This window comes from Dendropsophus ebraccatus, chromosome 3 (genome assembly GCF_027789765.1).
Source record: "Dendropsophus ebraccatus isolate aDenEbr1 chromosome 3, aDenEbr1.pat, whole genome shotgun sequence".
In the NCBI taxonomy this organism is placed as follows: domain Eukaryota; kingdom Metazoa; phylum Chordata; class Amphibia; order Anura; family Hylidae; genus Dendropsophus; species Dendropsophus ebraccatus.
Window position 1 is genome coordinate 51,577,849 of NC_091456.1, and position 21,392 is coordinate 51,599,240.

Here is a 21,392-nt window from a genome sequence, read left to right on the forward strand (position 1 = left end):
TTTTATGGCCAGAAAATAGTTGTAGAAAAAAGAAGTGCAAGGGCACCCTTAGGCTTCATTCCATGTACAGAACACGGAGGTGGAGGGCCTGTAATGGAGACCACATCCACCCCCCCACCAACCCCCCACCCGCGCCCAGGAGTAGGGGACTGTATGCATATGCGCTGTGTTATAAAGAAGCTCCCAATGGCTGGAGAAGTTGCAGCCTTAGGGAGTCATGAAAAGAATGGATACAGCCATGAATAAAAAAAAAACTTTAAATGGAAACTCCAGGTGGGGGGGGGGGGGGGGGGGGGGGGTGAAACTTCTGCAGAAGCATAACGCATTACTTACCTATCTATCCCAGTTTTAAAGCTACCAAAAATCCATTTGTTTTGGGGGGGGGGGGTTGTTCTGTATTGTGTTTCTGCACTTCCTGGTGGAGTACTTGTACACAGTACTACAGGTTCCAGAATGCAATGCTTTCCCTCAGCTGCTCATCACAGGCCTTCACCCTGCCCATTCCCGCCCAAAGCTGTTGCAGAAATGTGTTCACACTGTCATGAATGTGCCTGTACCGAACTCCGTGCGCCCCTTGGCTCGTGCTGCGCGCCTGAGATGGCGCTGATATTCAGTGTTTTTGTATGTTTGTGCAGTGTCCTGAACCTTGTCTGAACACTGCTCTATTTCCTTCTGTGTTTGTTCAGCAACACCCGCTTTGCCTGAGATACTCCTGGCCACTCCGGAGTTAACTCTGATGCTGGTAAGCTAGTCTGACAGACTGTTCTCCCTGCCAGTCAGGTTGCTCTTGCCCCAGGTGTTCTGAGGAGATTAGGGGTCTGGTCCTATCAGCTCCTGCACTGGACCTCTGGTCTCCTATATAGTGTGTGGCCGCCTGCCTCTCACTGCCGGATATTGAGCTTGTCTCTGCCTGGTTCTGTGTCTCCTGCTCTGTTTATTCTGACTCTTTTGCTTTGTATTTCTGACCATCCCTGCTAGCTGCCTGCCCTGACCATACTGCCTGTTTATAGACCTTGCTTCTTGGATTGTGTTTTTGTACTGCGCTGCCAGACTGTTGTGACCCGGATTCCTGACCATTCTCATTGTGTTTTGTCTGTCTGTCTTGTCTTTGTGTCTCACCAAACCAGTACAGGGACTGCCGCCCAGTTGCTGCCCTGGGGTTTAGCCTAGGGGGGCAAGTAGGTAGAGGACAGTGGGCGGGGCTGTACTTAGGGTGCACTGTCTCTGTGTGTCTGGTGTCACCGGTTCCTGACACACACATTGCAGTTTCATTGTGTTACTGAATTATTGTATTATTTGTATTATTCATTGTAGTCCCACCCACACAGCACGCTGTATTCTCTACCTGTAATGCTGATATTTGAATAAAGTAAAGAACTTTTTACATTTAATTTTAAATCTTTTATTTTCATCTCCATGCACACATTATGATCAAGCATCTTTTATTTTTGAAGTTGAGCCCCACAATAAGGACTTTATCCCATATTATCTTACATGGGATATACTGTTTACGCCTCATTTTTTGTCCAGGTGGGATTGGCAGGGCAATTAGCAGATACTGCAGTACTGCAATGAAACTCACAATTGCACAATTAGTGAAGTTTCAGTACCTGCTTTTGGCCAGTCAGAGATGGTGAATCACTCAGGGGATTGGGGGATCCAGCCAAGCCTCCTATGACATCACGCCCTGCCCCCCCGTCTGCATCATCAGCCTGTCCTCAGCAAACACACACAATGTGAGACAGAGGCATGGAAGATTTGTCTCCTAAGGGGGGATAGCACAAGGAGCAGGAGACAATGTGGATTGGCACAGAGGCCATTTTTTTTTTCACTTCCTGGATTTCAAACAGCTAACAGTGTAGCAGAACTGTACAGATACGGTAATACATTGTATAGACACATCTATAGAACTTTTAATGTACTTTTTATAGTAAACAAGTTTTCCTTATGTGGAGTTTCCCTTTAAATAGCTGTGTAAAATCACCCTGAGGAGGTGTTCACACATAATGGATCTGCAGCGGATTTCACGCTGCAAATTTTCAGTATGAAATCTGCTGGGGATCAGTTATGTGTGAACCCACCCTTACAGTATTAATGGATACGTGCATATTTAGCCAAACTGTGTGCAGTTTCCCATCTATGAATCTATTGTATCCACCCATGTGATTTTTAATTCATTCAAAGCAGAAAACTTTGGAAACAAAGCTCCTCTCAGCAACGGCGAGTTATCTCTCTTGAACAAAGCAGTAGTGAGTACTGAATCAGAAACCCAGTGACTATCTTACACATTACAGTCCTATCAGTTCCTGTTGAGCTTGTGGGTTTGGTTGTGTGTTCATCTATTTATCAGCCCTTTCCTGTAAATGTTTTAACACTGTGACTTTATACTATATCTTATCATTTCAGTAGAGAGACTTTCTGGGAATAGCTGTATATATTTTATTATTCTCGAAAGAAACATAAATATTTTAATCAATGATTTGTTACCTACATAAAAAGAACATTAGCTGTGGTTTACATTTGGGCATTCTGCATACACCTGCCTATACCTATAGCAGTACATCCAAGACTTGATAATGTGTAGTAAATAGAGGACTGATCAGTGTCATTGCATCAAACCTAGGGCTACACAGTGAATTAGACTGTACCACAGGTCATGCAGCGGTTATCACCATGTTGCACTGTCCTCATCTTGCTGCATCACATCTAATGAAACAGAATTGAGGCAGCAATTGAGGCGGCATGTGTTGGAAGCATGAAAAAATGGGCAAGCTTCAGATGTTCTGTAGCTACTACAAAACTAAAACTTAAAGTGAATGTACCATCAGCTACTTTCGCTTGAAGTGTTGCACATGAACAGAATGTCACGGGGGAAGCCGCTACCACGGCCCAATTCCTGTACACGGCGCAGGTCTCTTACCCAGCACTGGGTCCATTGATACTAATAGAGCCATGTCACAGAAGGGCGGGGGGTTTCCTTCCACTGGGGGCAGGCCAGCCCGCTTCCAGTGCTTCAACCCGGGCCAGTGCTGGGTAATAGGTTGTGGACCCGTGGTAGTGGCTTCACCGCCATTCTATTCATGTGCAACACTTAAAGCGAATGTACCTGATAGTACATTCGCTTCAACTAAACAATCTTCTGTTTTTATTTTTGGGCCACAAAAACATCCAAAACATCCTGCGTTTTGTTATTTTTTTATGGTAGTTTTTCTGCCATTTTCTCATTTTTGTATCAATTAGTATAGGCCAGTATGATATATTTAAAACATTGGATTATATTTCAGATGTGAACATGGAGTTGTGAATTGCCTTATTTTGTCTGTCTTTCTATTTGAGTAATTCCATTTTTTATTTTACAACATGAATTAGGAATCTTATTTTATCAGTGAAAGGAGAAGGAAATGCACCTGATTCCCGGCTGTAATCACCACTTCACTCCACTGGACCTGCCAAGGCCTTGTGCACTGGTGCATAAATCTTTGATGAATAGCATGTGTCTGGGAAAGTATTTGTGGTTAGAACTAGAGAACATTAGTGGCCACAGTAAAAGCTCGGCCGCCATCTAAGCCTTCTGGAATTGTTTGTTTTGTCTACATGTAAAAACCAACAAAATATTTTTGTTACCGGCATTAAGGCTTCATTTTCAAGGTTTAGCTCACTAAAGCCGCATTTACATGCAGAGGAGTGCATGTGGACCAAACCTTGCCCTCATAGTAGCCGCACATGCTGCTGAGATTACAGGCAATATTGCTAAGCTATTGGTAACCGCACATGGGGGATGCAATGGCAAGGCATGGCCTTAGGCCTGCATGTGGCTAAATATTATTAGCCAATCAGATGCCACAAGGTGAAGCTAAGGGTGCGTTCATACCTACCAGTGCTGCTGTGGACTGATTGGCTGAGTGGGACCAGAGGCGGGAGCCTGACATGCAGCCGCGTCGCCAGAGCAGGTAATGTATGTTTTCGGTGGCGGGCTGCAGGGGGTTAAAGCACATACTCACAGCTGGATGTCAATCCTGTTGCGAGTATGTGCTCTATAGGAATGAACGGGACTGGATCCGCAGCAGATCTTGCTGCGAATCCGGTAGGTGTGAACGCACCCTCAATAAGAGAAGTGTCATCTGAAGCAGCTGCTACAGGAGAGGGTGAACGAATGTCCTGCAGCCGCTGCTTTAGCTGACACTTGTCATGTCCCATATCTGTGTGCTGCCTCTTTCCTCTTGCTGCCTGAGGTGCAGCACTAACCCAGCACAAGTGACGCCCTGTATCAAGTTGTTCTGGGAGCAGTGGTGCCAGGGAGTTAAAGGAGAAGTCCGGCCAAAATTAATTTTTGATATGTTATTACTTACGGAAAGTTATACAAATTTCTAATGTACATTAATTATGGGAAATGCACATATAGGGCTATTTCCCTTAATTTAGTAGATTAGGAAGTGTTAGAATTCTCTCAAATACAGTGACGTCACGATGAAAGGTGTAATTCCTATGGAGTGTCCAGCAGGGGGCGCTCTTTATGTAGAAGTCTATGAGACTTTACTTTACATAGAAATCCATAGAAACAATAATGTAATGTAGTGTACCGTATGCTTTATTGAATAAATACATCTATGGAATACTTTGGGGAGCAAGTGTCCTTGCTCCCCAAAGTATTGCATAAATGTATTCAATCAGTACATTAGGTTTATCACAGTATGCCCGCCGATCCGCCGCACTCCCACCGATACACTGAACTACTGCTCCCATCATCTGCTCATTGTATGAGCAGGTGATGGGAATCGTAGCTGGGTTATGGCTATCACTTGCCGGGCTCACACAGGAGCTCACACAGGAGCGCTCCCCCCTCCTCCTCCTTCCGGGATACCTTCTCCCTATACCACTGCTGACTGTATCGGCGGGAGTGCGGCGGATCGGCGGGCGTGCGGCGGATCGGCGGGCTTACTGTAATAAACATAATGTACTGATTGAATACATTTATGCAATACTTTGGGGAGCAAGGACACTTGCCCCCCCGAAAGTATTCCATAGATGTATTCATTCAATAAAGCATACGGTACACTACATTACATTACTTTACATAGAAATCCATAGAAACAATAAAGTCCCATAGACTTCTACATATAGAGCACCGACTGCTGGACACTCCATAGGAATTACACCTTTCGTCGTGACGTCACTGGATCTGAGAGAATTCTAACACTTCCTGATCTACTAAATTAAGGGAAATAGCTCTATATGTGCATTTCCCATAATTAATGTACATTAGAAATTTGTATAACTTTCCGTAAGTAATAACATATCAAAAATTCATTTTGGCCGGACTTCTCCTTTACCTCTCAATGAGCTGTAGCCTTTTACAGCTCATTGAGGGTTTACTCTCTGACACCACTGCTCCCAGAACAACCTGATACATTGTGTATACTAAACAACTGTAACTGCAGTTTGGCTCCTATTCACTTGAAAAGGAGCTGAACTACAGTTAAATATCACCACCACCACTACACAATCAACAGAGACAAACTTCCTTCATTGTATAGTGTGACACCAAACAGCTTTTTCCTACTTTTCCTCCTCTAAAACCTAGGTGCGTCTTATCATCAGGTTTGTCTTATAAAGCGAAAAAAATACGCTAATCTGAACAATAATCATAGCTTAATAGATCAGTTAATAATTCTGCATGTGATGATTGATACTAAATATGTTCATTTTCGTCTCATACCAGTAAACACCTTTTACCCATTCCGCTCAGTTAGGGCTCGGCCACACTAGCGTTTTTCTTTGTTTCTAACGGATTGGTTCATATTAATTAAACGGATGAGCATAAACTGATGAGCAGACTGATTCAAACTGAATGCAAAATGTTCATCTTTTTTAATGGTCCGTTTCTATTTTGGCTTAAAAAAACTGCCTTTTGTACATCAGTTTGAATCAGTTTTTCTGTCCGTTTATTTTTCTTCTTTGGTTTCTTGCTGCTTCTGCGCATGCTCAGTGCAAAATAGGATGAAAAAAAGGATGTGAACGGAAATACCTTCCGTTTTAGATCCGTCCTCATTGACTACAATGTAAAAAAAAAACGGAAGTGCACTTTCCGTTCGTGATCCGTTTTTTTTAGCGGAAAGAAAAATACTGCAAACACTATTTTTTCTTCCGTTCAAAAAAACGGATCTTGAACGGATTGCATGCAAACGGAGCACAATTAGGGCAAACGGAGCACACTAAAATAGCATGGGAATCTATGGGGATTTTAACGGATCCGACAGTTTCCGTTTTGCTTACTCCAAAACGGAAAAGGTAGACGGAATGGGGACGGATGGTCAAACGCTGATGTGAATGTAGCCTTAGAAAAAGAAAAACCATTGGTATTTTCTTCTTCAGAGGTGAGAAGTGGGAAACATCTAAACTCAACCATATTTTGCCTACCAAACAATGCATTTTGTAACCAATACACAAGAGCATTTACAAGTGTCAGGTTTTAAGAACTGGAAATCTGTTCCATACATGTTTCAGTAGAAAGCCTGTGGATTATAGCAAACCACATTCAGATGGATAAGACAGTGGCAAACAATTCTGCAACAAATGTACCGCATGTAAACATATGCTAAATGTGCAACCTCCCTACTGACATGCAGAATCAGCGACCTAACATCTAGCTAAGTGCTGGGAATGTGCACAATGATTACAGGCAATATACAATCATACTTCCCTGACAACATTATGAAGAATGGGGTCATGTTTTATAGGAAGACAGCTTAGTGAATGTACAAATGAGTCAATCTCTGTCTTTTTACCTGCACTTTGCATTGATTTACAGACCATCCTTTTCAACCCTTTCTGGCACGTGCATTTACTTCAGCATACATAAATGGATGATTTCCTGAGCAAATATCCATTGTTAGAAGAACACAAACATAATAAAGACAGTATAATAAGGTTCTGGCTAGAGGGATTTTCAAGAATAAGAATAATTGAGGTTGCTTAACAATGTTAGCGAGAAATGGTTTATATTATCGATACAGACATACATGCATTGCTTCACAAAAAAGTAAACCAACTTCCATTATAAAGGTTGTGGTTTCAGTGTCTATGTGTCCATAAAGCGTAAAACCTAAAAAAAAGAATATATATATATATATATATATATATATATATATATATATATATTAGTTGAATCCACAGCTCGGAGCACCGTTGGTGCCCCACTCTATTAATTATCATTAGAAGGAGCAGGCTGCATGGGTGCGATGGGGGTGGGGCAGTGCTCCTAACGGTGGCCCGGGCCATGGATTCAACTACTAACTGCACGGGAATGGCGCAGAGGAGGAAGGTAAGAGACATACCTATCAGCAGAGCTTTTGTTATAAAATCAAATACAAAATGTAAATTAAAATAGTGATGATAAAAAAGTACATATCGAAAATATAGCTCTCATTACTCAAAGACACAATCTAAGATCCTCTGTAATAACAGTTATCCAATATGTATAATATTAGGTATTCCCATCCAGGGGCGGATTACCTTTACCATAGGCCCCGGGCTGTTCACCAAACCTGGGCCCTCACCCCCACCCTACTGTACATATGGGAGCACTAATGTACTGTTCTTGTACAGGATAGATAATGTCATGCTGCCCTGATCTGTGCAAAATTGCGGTAAAAAACATCAATTTTATGCAAATCATAGCAAAACTGTAGCCAGGGACAACACTCCACTGAAAGTACAAGTCTGTTTGGCTGGCCATGGGCCCCCCAGGAGCTCAGGGCTCAAGGACCTATTATATTCCACTACTGTTCCCATCTCAACATTTCTGGTATATCCACAGGGATATGCTTGTGTTTATACAATTTATACCATAAATGTTGAGATGACAATACCCCTTTAGCTAATTGGACTAGCACTGCAGGCAATGAAAGGATGACAATAAATAAAAGGTGCTCTTACTGTACATGGGTGTATATAAATGTAGAGCAGCACCTGGGCTGGCAGCTTGTGGTGGTCAATGTCTGTACATGGTTGCACCCACATGAAGCAGTCATAATTTAGTGTATAACCTGCCAACACGGCCTTTCCCCTTTAAGTGAGAGTGAAACAATCAGCAGTGCTGACCGCTCCCTAGACGGTAATGCATTTTTATGTTGTAGGACCAACTCAAAAGTTTAGTACTAATGTCCATTTTATTCAGAAATTGCCAAGTGGTCCATAGTGTTACAAAAGGCAGAGAGATAAATGAAAGAGGTTATAGGAACAGTAAAATAATTTCTTTTTTTGACTGACAGAGGAATCAAAAGCAGAACACAGGGAAAACATATAAAACCTAGTTAGATCAAATGAAGCATGTCTAGACATGTGACATCTATGGACATCTGTTATCAGTCTGAAAAGTCTATGGTCATGGAAAAACCATTGCAGTCAGAACACAAAGGTTTGCAGGAAACATCTTAACATATTGATAATCCTCCCATTCATTTCAACCATCAGGTTTAAAATAATGTTCTATATTGTGAAGAGCAATTTGGACGGGAAGGAGCAGATGCAATGGTGGGATGAAAACCCATGATGGATGACAAGAAGTTTATGTTGAGCATGACTACATTACTCCCCAGTAATGCTGGAAACACAGGAAGGACTTTGTCTTCCAATCATTCATAATTAATACAGTTAATACAGCATAATTGTTATGGGGGAATTGGGAATCCCAGAAGGTCCAGTTTAAAAAATAGAATAGCTGCAGTCAAATCAATCATACATTCTGAGGTTGAAACCAACAAAATGTTATATTTTAATTTAATAGTAATGTACAAAATAGTGTCTTTTTCTAACTCAGGGTCATATAAGGGTATATTCACACACAAGATGTATTATGGAAATATCTGCAATTCCCCCATAGATCAGAATGAAGTTTGCTAGAATACCAGGCGGGGAGTTATCATTCTGTATATTGGGTGCAGACTGCTGGGCAAACATTTTTTGCACCAAAATGTTTTGGCTTTTTGAGGGACAGCCATAATAAATATTAAGTCATGGAAGTTTCGGCTACATATATACCTTAGGTAAACTACCATTAGGATAGTAATTTTTTTTTGCCTGTTATGGGTTATAAAAAGGCTGTTTTACGGCTCAAAAAAAAGAGCAAAAGAGGCTGTATTTTTGTAACTACTGAGCTACGTTCCCATAACGTCAAACGTTGTTTGATAATGACAGCAATTTGCAGCAGCCATTATAAAATAATGGCTGTTATTTTACCTAAAAAAAGATGTTGTGGGAACACAGACTAGTTCTCTATTGAACTCAAATTGTAAAACAGCCATTTGTGCATACAGACATTAATTTTATGGCTTTCATTTTTATGGCCATAAAATTCAGTGGCATACAATTCTTTTTGCCTTTTTTTTTTTTCTTTCTAGTAATTCAAGCCTTGAAAAGACTGGCGAAAATTTCAGTCGTTTTTACATGGAAAATGGCCATTGTTTTAGGCAAAAAATATGGCCAAAAACCCCATGTGTGAACATGTCTGAAGCCTTTTCATAATATATTCAGTCTTCTACTACAATTACAGGGCAAAAACTATTAACGGCAGCCATTCTAGAGCTCCTAATAATATATACAATTGAGTTGTTACAGTACACAAGACAATGTAGAATTATATGAAATTCAAGATAACCGAGACATTGCTGCATACAATTTAAAAAGGTTTCCCACAACCCCCCAAAAGTTTATAGAAAGTAGAATTTCAGGTTTTGTTCCAGTTTCTGTCTCTCTTGTCTTGTATGATGCAAGAAACACAAAGTATAAAATATGTTCAATGTAAACTGTTTATCTGATGGATAGAAAGCCAAACAGTGAGCAAATCTATCAGGGAGGGGTTAATAGGAAATTAGCTTTTGTATTCTTGCCAAGATCTGTTGTCAGCCGAGGCTTTCAGTACACTCAGGAAATGATCTTAAATTGCATGGAGTAAAATGTTATAATCTGATTTGTGCTATTAGCAGACATGTCCAAACTCCATACCGGATTTAGTCTGCACTTCCAGAAAATAAGTCAATTGTTGTCCATTAGACGGATAAGACTTGTACATAAAACAAAGCAGACAGAACGCAGCGTACGCAGCCGCCACTATAACCAGTTAACCCTCTTATGACTTGTGCTGTAACACATCCTTCCTGCACAATCGCATGACGTCCACACATTATTTACCTAGAAAGCATTGTTTGTCCTCTTCTAATTTTAATGTGCATTTTGCAGCACCAGCTCAATGCTGTCAGCTGTTCATCAACCATATAACAGTCTCTTTCATGGGCAAGTCAATGAAACTCTACTAGCTAAAGGCTGTAATAGAAGTACTGGGTAATTAAAAATAAAGAAATTCTATGTGTTTTTTCCTGGAAGGGGAAGCTGTACAATTTATGACACGGATTGCGTGCAGACAGACTACGCCCTGGAGAAAGATACAACTTTTATCATTTGTTTTTAGCCCTAGCGTTACCAATTCTTAATTCTTTTACAGGCCGTCTTGTTCTGTAGTAACCACAAACAGTGTACACAAAATATGTGTGAGACTGGGAACATGCTTGTAAACCTAGGGATTAATATAATATAGAGTCTTGTTTGTCTGCATGTTTTTTAAAAAAAACAGACACCAAATTTTATGAAGATATTTGCATGGGAAGATGTTCTCATCTAGGAACATGATTTTAAATACATTTAACAATGATTTTAGAGCTTCTTGGGTTTTTGGTGCTTTTGATTATTATAGCATATGTCTGTGTGTGTAAGCAACGTAAAAAGGCTAACTTAAACAGGCAGTTTTTAGATTTAGTAATGTACGTGTGTTTTGACCATAACAATGGTTATTATGAGAGTTTCACACAGTATTTTAAAGCAAATTTTTAATAGTTTTTTTTTTTTTTTTACAGCCAAAGCCAGAAGTGGATTCAAAAGGAATTAAAAATATAAAGGAAGGAATAATACTTCTCCTTCCTGCTGGATCCACGTCTGGCTCTGGCTTAAAAAAATAAATGAAAAACTCAACACAAAAAGATGCAAGTGAAACCCCCTTTACAGTGATAGAAAAGCATGGCTGTGCTTTGCTCATGAAGCTGCCAAAAAAGATTGTTTTAGAACCTGCAAACGCCCATTATTTCAAAACAACAGCCATTGTTTTAAAATAACAGCAATTATTTGCCATTAAATGGAGGTCATCCACTCCATTTTTTAACAGGGATTTGAACCAAAGAATGAACTGCGGGCAGGTGTCTAGACAGGTGAGTTACCCGTAGATCACAGCTCCAACACATTTGGGTTCAGAGATTCAAATAAAGCTGAGTTTCTTTCAGACATAAACTGCCTACAGAGGACTGATCTGCAATCAGAGACACTGGCTGACAGCTGAGGGAGCAGGAGGGTGGGCAGCACTGATTATTCAAGAAGAAGAGGGAGGAAGGAGTGGTGAGGTGTGCCAGAGTGTGGAACAAACAACTCCTCTTTGACTCTTCATTACAGTAGGGACCTGAGATTGTGCATAATCCACAGCACAGAAAAATTAACAAAAGGTACTGTCACCACCTCAGGTAGGGCCCGGGAGCTGACAGATTCCCTTTAAACATACAGATAGATTTTTATTTCTACAAATGTATTTGCAATGCTAATGTTTTAACACAAAAAGAAAACGTTTTTCTTTTGAAGAGCTTGTTAAACTTTTTTTTTTACATCTTGTTTAAAAAAAAAATTAATAAAAACTTTAAACCATAGAGAACTGAAATACAATTGTGATTTACTTCCATTCACAAATACACAATAGTTTCTGTACAGACAGTTTGTATTTTAACATTTTGTACTTGAACTTGACCCTTAGTTGTCTATTAACATCCGTTTTACAGAGATGTGACCACAATGTTCATCAATAAGGCATCTAACTGGACGTCTAGAAAAATGCAACCCCCCCCCCTCATTTTATTTTCTTACTTCCATCTGTATTTCCGATACACTTTGTGATGTTACTATATAAACCACTTTGTAATCCAACTTGTACCATAGAGTTCATAGTCTAATTCCAAAATGTAACCAGCAGTGTCACTTCCAGAAGCAATAATACCACGAGGTGGTCCATTAGTGGAAATGTTGTTATTGATAATGAAGCTGCACAGAAGAACCACTACCGAGACTGTCTTGCCCCAATCACATTAAAAACAGATTTCTTTATAGTCCTCCTGCAGTTGAATCAACTTAGCCATTGGCATAACTGTGTCAGAGTGAAGGGTCTTAATCAGAGTACAAACAGTGTGCCGATATCTGAACAAACGGGAGAGAACAGTCCATCGTGCTTGTTTTTCTTAGGATCTAATAGCTGATTACTCACTGAGACAAATAGGAAGCAGTGATAGAGGTTAATAAAAATCACATCTTCTGAGGTTTGAGATGTCTGTATTTATTAATAATAGCAAAGGTTAGGTACAGTATGCAGATTCCAGGTGTATAGAATAGATGCAGTCCAGTGTTCACTCCTTGGATCAGTCCTGCACATAGTATCAAGTAAAGATTATTTATTTCTGATTATATCAGAAATCTAGATGTTTAACTGATAATAAAAGCAAAGATACCAAATAAAACATAATTAAGATATATAAAAATTGTCTGATAGACTCTCAAAGGATTTTTTTTTAAGTAAATTTATCATGTATTTAGTTTTACAACAGAGTGTTTGCTATCTATGTAACTGATTACTGAACACGAACAATAAAAGCAACAATAAAGTAACAATAAATGCAGTATATCAAAGAAAACATACAATTAGGGATGAGCAAATATACAGTAGGAATGAAGCAAATGAAGCAGTTTGGATCGGCTGGCAGCTTTTCAGAAATCTGTGCGGTTCCTCGCTGGTCTGGGTGCCCGGAAAAGTTGGATCCAGTCCTGGAAACTGTACATTTGCTCATCCCTACATAGAATATAACATAAACCAAACATAACTTTGCTTATCCTGGTGGTGGTTTTGGGCACATTAGACCAGATGTCTTATTGCTCAAGGGCCCGACTCCTGTTCCTGCTGAACTGAGCCAGTGTGTAGGTTAGAACTGATATCAGTTCAGTAGGCACAAGAGGACGGGTCCATCGGATGTGCAGAACTGCAGGAAGTAGAGACTACTTTACCACAAGTGATCCAAAATCTCACAATGTTGCTGGAATACTGTACACGACACAGTTTGGTCACAGTTCTTTCTGTAATACTAAGCTTCCAATATCCAGTCCCATGATTATAATATCGAGCTTTGATATCCTTCATCCCAGAAATGGACATACAAAGGCTATGTTACAGCATAGCACTGTCGTCCTGTGCCGGCTCCATCTCACCCTCTCTTCAGGTGCAGAACTTAGCCACTGTGAACATAGAGGAAATTAATCACTGTTCACCAATCAGCTAAGCTCTGCACCTTGCTAGAAAGGCCAACGCCGTCTATGTAATGCATGCTCTCATTCTCTGCCAGAGAAGACTTCTAGCTTGGATTTTCTTTTCTTCAGTAGATCTGCGTTTATGGTCCCAATTTGCAAAGAGAGCTGGTGTTTCCATTGCAGTCGCCAAGGACATGGCTGTGTGGTAATCCCTGGCAATGTGATTTTAATCTTAACTCACAAATCAGCATGCCAGGAACCCAAACAACCACATCACTACTACAAAACAGAAAATTACACAAACCATTTCCTTTCATCTTCCATGGCCATAATTCCACACGCTACATGTAATCATGAGAGTGAAGTTCTTGGAAGCGGCTGCTATTTTGTGTCAGTTATGGGGGATGTACAATCAATGGGATCCATAGAATGTAGATAGTAACTGTATAGAGGGAAAGTTATGCTGTTAATTGTTCAGAGATTTACTGAAAAGGAAAAAAACATGTTAGACACATAAATAGTTTGTTCTGTGGTGTTTCCAGGATTGCACGCTGCTGTGGCATGTCTGAACCATACTCATCTTTCCTTGCTTCTGTGGTCCCTTTCTAACATTAGTCATGACACAAGACTAATCCAGCTATATAGTTATGAGCACATACCATGTAACCGCAGATATTGCTACACCACAGACTTGATAAACCGTTTACCTTACTAAGGTACAATGCTTTAAATGCGGTATGTTTGTACTGCCCTTGTGTTAAACTACAGCGTTATATAAAATAGAATTCTCATTCTTTGAGCCAATGGGTCTAGCTGCTATGATGTCCACCATAAACAGTAGATGGAATCCTTCTCCTCTATATCTAGCACACAATCAGAAGCATCAGCTGCGTGGAGGACATTATAGAGCAGTACTGAGCAGTCTAAGCTGTGAATCAAACACTGGGATAAGATAGATCTTTCAACAGTAGAGATGAGCGAACCTCGAGCATGCTCGAGTCCATCCGAACCTGATTGTTCAGCATTTGATTAGCGGTGGCTGCTGAAGTTGGATAAAGCCCTAAGGCTATGTGGAAAACATGAATATAGTCATTGGTTTTATCCATGTTTTCCAGACAACCTTAGAGCTTTATGCAACTTCAGCAGCCACCGCTAATCAAATGCAGAACGATCGGGTTTGGATGACTTGAGCATGCTCGAGGTTTGCTCATCTCTATTCAGCAGTTTCTCGGAGTCTTTCTCTATCTCCCCCTCGAGTGTAGCATATACCAGAATACCACTATGATAATTTTAAAAATAGAGCCCAGGGAAGTGGGAAGGGGGCAGAGCCCCACAGAGAATAGATGGTAAGTATGGCCTTAGTAGTCTGAGTAGCAACTGTCCTAGTGGCTGGGAAAACTTCTTAAATATTTGATTCAACCACAATGATACATTTTTCCATTTTATTGATTACATTCCAATGTGCCGAGTCTATCCCTAAAGAAAAGAGTATGACTTATCTATGCATAGGATAGGTGATAGATATCTGACCGATGGAGGTCCAGCTCTCATACTAAAAATGAGTGTATAAGGAACAGGAGCTATTGTTTGGCCACTGTTCTATTCACTCACCATGAGACATTTCCCACTGAATATATCCATATTCTATTAGGAAAAAAACTGCAGGAAAGTTAACAGTTAAAATGGCCATTTTTGGAAAATTTTAGGGGCCACATATGGGTTATAAAACTTTGCGAGAAAATGGAACGGAGAATTTACTTATACGCTCCAACAGAAATCTCATTACATCCATCCATGCAACATTTAAGCCATGTCAATAGGTTGTAAGTCAACTATAATGTCAGTGAAATTAGAATCACTAGACGTTAAGCATCTCTGTTCCCCCATACAATTACATCACACTCATAAGGTTTCCTGTGCCCAATGTCAAAGTCTCTAGAAAAGGGAAAACTTCCACAAAGACACGAGGACAACAAGTCTGCTGATTGTGTTATTTCATTAGACAAGTATCCGAAATATGCTGCACTACAGAAGACCTTCATACCAAACCAAATTGAATGTGTTAAACGTGCATGTGCAAACAGCCTTGAGGTCACCTCAGGGTATTCAAATATTGCTCCAGTGAAGACTACACACATTTCACAGAGTGACTTAATACAAAATCCTTTTAACAATGGCCTTCGCACTGATGTATTACACCTCTGTGTAAGCATTCTAGGTTTGGTGACAGAAACAGGACCGGATCCGTCATGGCGAGACTTTTCCTAAAAGTGTTCTTTCAAAAAGGTTTTTGCACAATGGGACTCAATCTAGTTTTTGGTGCTAAATATACGACAGATGGGCAATACAGTGTGTGAATAACACCTTAATCTGACATCTAATATACTGTACACAAACAGCTAAACAATCGCTGTATGCTTAAATATCTCAAGTTTTACCGTAAAAGATGTGAATGACTTGGAGACGCAAAGATTTGTAGGCACGTGTTGCAGCTTTAAAAGGCAATACATGGATTTTATTTTTAACTACGGCATAGAAATGTATAAATACGGGATGAGATATTACAGACAGTCTGAGACTAGGATTACCTACTATCTTTCAATTTACACTTGAAATATGCAACACAGACTTAGCTTCTAACATTGAGGTAATGTGCTGGAGGCCAGGCTCCTAGTACGGCCTTGTTCTAGAACAAGTAATCCACCCATAGTTCAGAACTTAATCCTATCGAGTTTAACTTGCATTAACCATGACCACACTGAGAGCTTGGCCCTTTCAGACACGGCATTGTTCTATGGAAGCCAATCCATTAAAACAACATTTCTCCCACCACTTTTACACAGGATACATCCATTTGATCTCTGACAGCAGCAAAGCATCTATGTGCAAGTTCTTGCTGTCTGGCATCCTCGTTCACCATTAACTCTCCATAGAGATACACACCCATGGCCTGTTGAGAAGAAAAGAACAAGTAAACAATTTTAAAACAAGACGATTCTGTATTCAAACACACATACACAGTTCCCATCCTATTCACACCCCGTTAGGGCTACACCCTTTATTACTCACTATGGTGACAAAATAGTCAAGACTGTTAAAGGTTTCCATAAAGAGATCCAAAAGACAACACCATACTGTATAGAGCATAACAATACAAAGACAGCTCTGTGTATGTGTGTTCCCTATAAAATGGAGGCAGCAATACCCCTTAAATATTAAAGCAACATTTATTAAGCTCAGTTTCCAGGTATTTTTGTGCAATTGGCTTATAAGATATAATTCTCTTATTTATTTTATATTGCTAACTTTTTCCGCAGCGCTTTGCATCACTGATATTGGTCCCTGTCCCCATGAGGACAATTTAAAGTGTACCTGTCGTTATAAATTCCAAAATCTAAACCAAAAGTAGATGTGATATAAAGCAAGTTTGCAATTTACATTCATTATTTTTTTTAGTTGTCATGGAGAACACGGCACTTCCTGTTTTTTGACTTTTTTCTCAGAGTAAGAAAACAGGAAGTCCTGTGTATCCTAGGCCATCTGAGTGCTCACAGAGAAGGCAGTCATGTGATTGATGGAGCCGTGACTCTCTGTACTGGCCGGAATTCCTGTGTTTAGTCTGTTTTTGTCAACCTGCACGAGTCAGAAAATCTGCCCTCAGGAGACTGGACCTGGATTTCTGGTAAGTACAGCTTTGTTTTACAGCAAGATAACAACAACAAAAATTATGAATATATATGGCAAACTTGCTTTATTTCGCATCTACTGTCGATTTAGATTTGGAAAGTTATAACAGTGACACTTTAAATTCACCTATCTGTATGTTTTTTCGGTTTATGCGTCCGTACATAGAAGTTAGCATATCTGCTGATCATCTACTGTGCAAGTTACTATGCTAGAGCCATAGAGCAGGTGCCATAAACATGCTGCATTGCTTCCAAAATACTTCACCGTAGCAGACAAAGTAAAATTGCGATATTACATTATGAAGTTATCAGGATAAACTAATATTTTCTTTCCAGAGCTATTTGCAGAACTACTTTACTTCACTTCTTTGTACAGAACCGACTTCTCTCTGGTCCAGAAAAAAATTGGTCTGGAATCATACATGCTGCTTTTAGTAAAAGTTTTTATGTAGTTTTTGAGTCAAAAACATTAGTGGATGCTGGATCCACTTTTGGTTCAACTGTGCCTCAAACTGCATCAAAACCTGTATGTGTTTTTCCAGCCTAATGAAGCCATTCCTAGGGGTCTTTTTATAGCAAATAAATATCCCCTAATATGCGCCGATCAACGATATAGGAAGTCAATTATTGCTCACATACATCTTAACTTGCCAATCAGAAGGGGCTTAACCAACAATTAGAGATGAGCAAATTTACAGAAAAAGCCATGTTCACATGGTGTAAGACACTGTGTAAGAGAAGATCATCCCGGCCGGTACTGCAGTACCAGCAGGATGATCTTCACTCCTGATGAATTGGGATGCGGGTGCATCCGTCCGCGCCCGCATCTCAATTCCCACTGCACACAATGGAGCATGAAGCCAGAGCCGCACGCTCCATAGTGTGCTCTGACAGGTTTTCTGCAGCTGCAGTTTTTTGCGGCAATGTCAGGGATTCCGGCCGGAGTGTATACTATGCAAATCGGCAACAACGGCCGTGATTATTACGAAACTTACGTAATGTGAACATAGCCCAAACAAAGCAAAGCGTTTTGTTGGCCCGGCAGCCGGTGACCTTTGCAGTCAGTGATGCTCAGCTCCGGGTGTTGGGAAAAGCTGAATTCAGTCTCCAAGTTTCCCAGGAATGGATCCAGGTTTTCCAGGCACCCAGGGAGATGCCTCATGGATTTCAAAGGCTGCCGGCTGAGAAGCCGACTGCGGGGCTAACAAACGCTTTGCTTTGTTTATACTGTAAATTCGTTCATCTCTACCAACAATCTCTTTGTGATTTTTCTCTCAGACTCCTTCTCTCATAGACTTACACTGTTTCTTTGCACAGGGAAATTTGCTGCTGACAAATGATGATTTTATTGTCTACATACAATATTTTTTTAGCTCACAAACAAGCATTTTCTCCAGTTGGCTGATCTCTGGGACGTTTACATTAGGCAAAAACTGGGAACAAACACTAATAGGAATGAGCCCAACCATCAGACAGTGTAAAATGGTCACAAGAATTTGTGACTCCAAAACAGGAGACAACATGCTATTATGTAGCCATTGTGTGAATATTACTGCAAGAACCTATAAACATAGGCGTCCAAACAAAGACCTACAGGTCTCTGATCTCGGCTATTATCAGAGCCCTTGACTTTACAATCAGAAGAAAACTTTGACTACTATTGGCAGAAATACTGTCAATAACTGGAAAAAAAAAAGGGCCAGCGATCAGCCAACAAATGCAAAAACAATTGTACATCATCTGGTCTCATCTTTTGTGCAGCCGTTAGGAGGGCCACGCACACATCTTTCCATGTAAACAGCAATTAGCAATGTGCAGCTAACCATGATGAAATGAATGGGCTGCATGAATGATTGTGTGCAATCCGACTGCATGATTTATCGAGCATTGTAAAGGCTCTGCAAAAAAAGCGCTGATCTCGCTGATCACTGCTAGTTTGTGGCTCTGGGTCGGGCTGTGTAAAAAGTCTTTAAAGAATTATAGGAAATTAAGAGGGTGTATCCCGATGTTTTTAAAGAGTAATGTCAATATGTGTTTTATATGTTGCCAGTAGGAGTTCTATTACACAGGGCGATGTATGCTGTATACAAGTGCTGATCTTGTAGACTGGGCCCATTATATGACTTGACTAATGAATGAATGATCACTGGATTATTCATGCAGCTCTTTGCTCCATTTGTTTGTCAGCAATATTACATAAGGATATGTGTGGCTGACAAGCAGGGTAAAACTAAACAATCAGCCGACAGATGACCATTTGCTCGTTCGTCGGCTCCTTAAAGGGGTTGTCCGGCGAAAAAAAATTATTCACAGAATAACACACATTACAAAGTTATACAACTTTGTAATGTATGTTATGTCTGTGAATGGCCCCCTTCCCCGTGTCCCACCACCCCCACCCGTGTACCCGGAAGTGTGGTGCGCTATACATTACCTGTCGCGTGCCGACCACGGTCTCCGATCGTCAGCAGTGACGTCTTCTTCGGGAGCTTGGCGGATCTTCCCGAGTGCCGGCCGCCCTCTGTAGCGTCATCCGAAGCTCAGCCGCGATTGGCTGAGCATAACTGTGCTCAGCCAATCGCGGCTGAGCAGCTGATGACGTGGCCGCGTCATCAGCCGCTCAGCCGCGATTGGCTGAGCACAGTTATGCTCAGCCAATCGCGGCTGAGCTTCGGATGACGCTGCAGAGGGCGGCCGGCACTCGGGAAGATCCGCCAAGCTCCCGAAGAAGACGTCACTGCTGACGATCGGAGACCGTGGACGACACGACATGCGGTGAGTATAATGCACCACACTTCCGGGTCTAGCGTGGGTGGGGGGAAACACGGGGAAGGGGGCCATTCACAGACATAACATACATTACAAAGTTGTATAACTTTGTAATGTGTGTTATTCTGTGAATAATTTTTTTTCGCCGGACAACCCCTTTAAAGTGTCACTGTAGTGAATTTTTTCTGCAGAAATCAATAGTCCAGACGATTTTAAGAAACTTTGTAATTGGGTTTATTAGACGAAAAATGAATTTTTATCATGAAAAAGCAGTTTGAAGCTCTCCCCCCTGTCTTCATTGTTCTCCTATGGAGAGAGGGAAATAAAACACCAAAACAGGACAACAAAGAGTTAACCTACAGTTAATCACCTGACTATTTCCTCTGACAGTCAGCACTGACCTCTCTGACCTCTGAATACGCTGTCATCCACCTCCATGTTGTGTAATCCTTTGTTCTCAGCTTTCTGCTGCCGGCTAACTCCGTCCTCCCTCCTCCCCCCTCTATAGAACAGACAGGGTTGTGTCTGATGCAACAAGTCACAATTTCCTGATTTTTTGAAGTGGATGACACAAAGGAGAGGAGGGGTGTCCTGGGAAAAGGCATTTTAAATGCAGATAATGGCATATTTGCCTAATAAACCCAATTACAAAGTTTCTTAAAATCGCCTGGACTATTGTTTTCTGCAAAAAAAAAAAAAAAAAATCACGACAGTGACTCTTTAATTAATACATGGCTTGCCCTAAGAATATTTGTTTGGTTTTTTTTTTACTTGTCTTCATGTAACCTTTAAAGCAAACACAGCATTTCATGGAGAAAACATTCTACCAATAGTCATACACTGCGGCGGTAGTGCTTTAGTGGAGGTGCTTTAATATGTTATAGAGAATGTGTGACCTGTTCAAAAAACGGCAGCGGTCTAGAGGAATGTCTTCTTGTAATCAGTGTCTATATTCTCCAAGTCTAATAGACTTATGAGGGCTTAGACTGCCTAAGTGACAACTGAGCAGTGTAGAATGCCCCTTGGACAGTCCATAGCCTTATTGCATCTACTTTTAAGAAAGCAGCCATGACTGCTCAGTTGTCAACACAGTGCGCTTTCTTTGTTGAGAATCGAGTGGTAGCCATGGCCCATATAACAGCCTAGGTCCTCTTCAGGCTGTATGACGCTTCTTTGATTGCTGAGAGACAGGGAAGGCGATTTGCTTAAAGAAAGAAAAGCTAAAAGCTAAATGCAGCTGTAACTATAGATTTTAAGTCATGCTTAATACTTGGCTTGCCACCTTCAGTCAAAATATATTTGAGGGTACTGCCACATTTTCCAACCACTTAACCAGGCCAATTAAGAAAACAGTGAGGGTCTACATAATATTGCTACGAGATGACCTGCATTACAGCTTTGGCCAGTGGCATAGCTACCATAAAGGCAGACCACGCCATTGCTACGGGGCTTGTGCACAATGGGAGCCCGCAGGCCGCGGCTCTTTAACTGTGTGCATTTGAAATGAATGCTCACAGGTAAATGCTACAGCTCTCTGACTGCCAGAACAGTCTCTTC

General features: G+C 40.8%; 1 protein-coding gene across 2 annotated transcripts in view; it reads right to left on the minus strand.

Annotated features, from left to right (window-relative positions):
• Window positions 1-15,873: 15,873 nt before the first annotated feature.
• The window catches only part of AOPEP (aminopeptidase O (putative)), a 310,178-nt gene continuing 304,659 nt past the window's right edge, over window positions 15,874-21,392 (minus strand). For both annotated transcript variants that reach the window (XM_069961757.1, XM_069961756.1), the window contains exon 16: window positions 15,874-16,330. In XM_069961757.1, coding sequence (XP_069817858.1) covers window positions 16,190-16,330 — 141 coding nt within the window. In that variant the 3' untranslated portion in view covers window positions 15,874-16,189. The remainder of the gene's footprint in view (window positions 16,331-21,392) is intronic.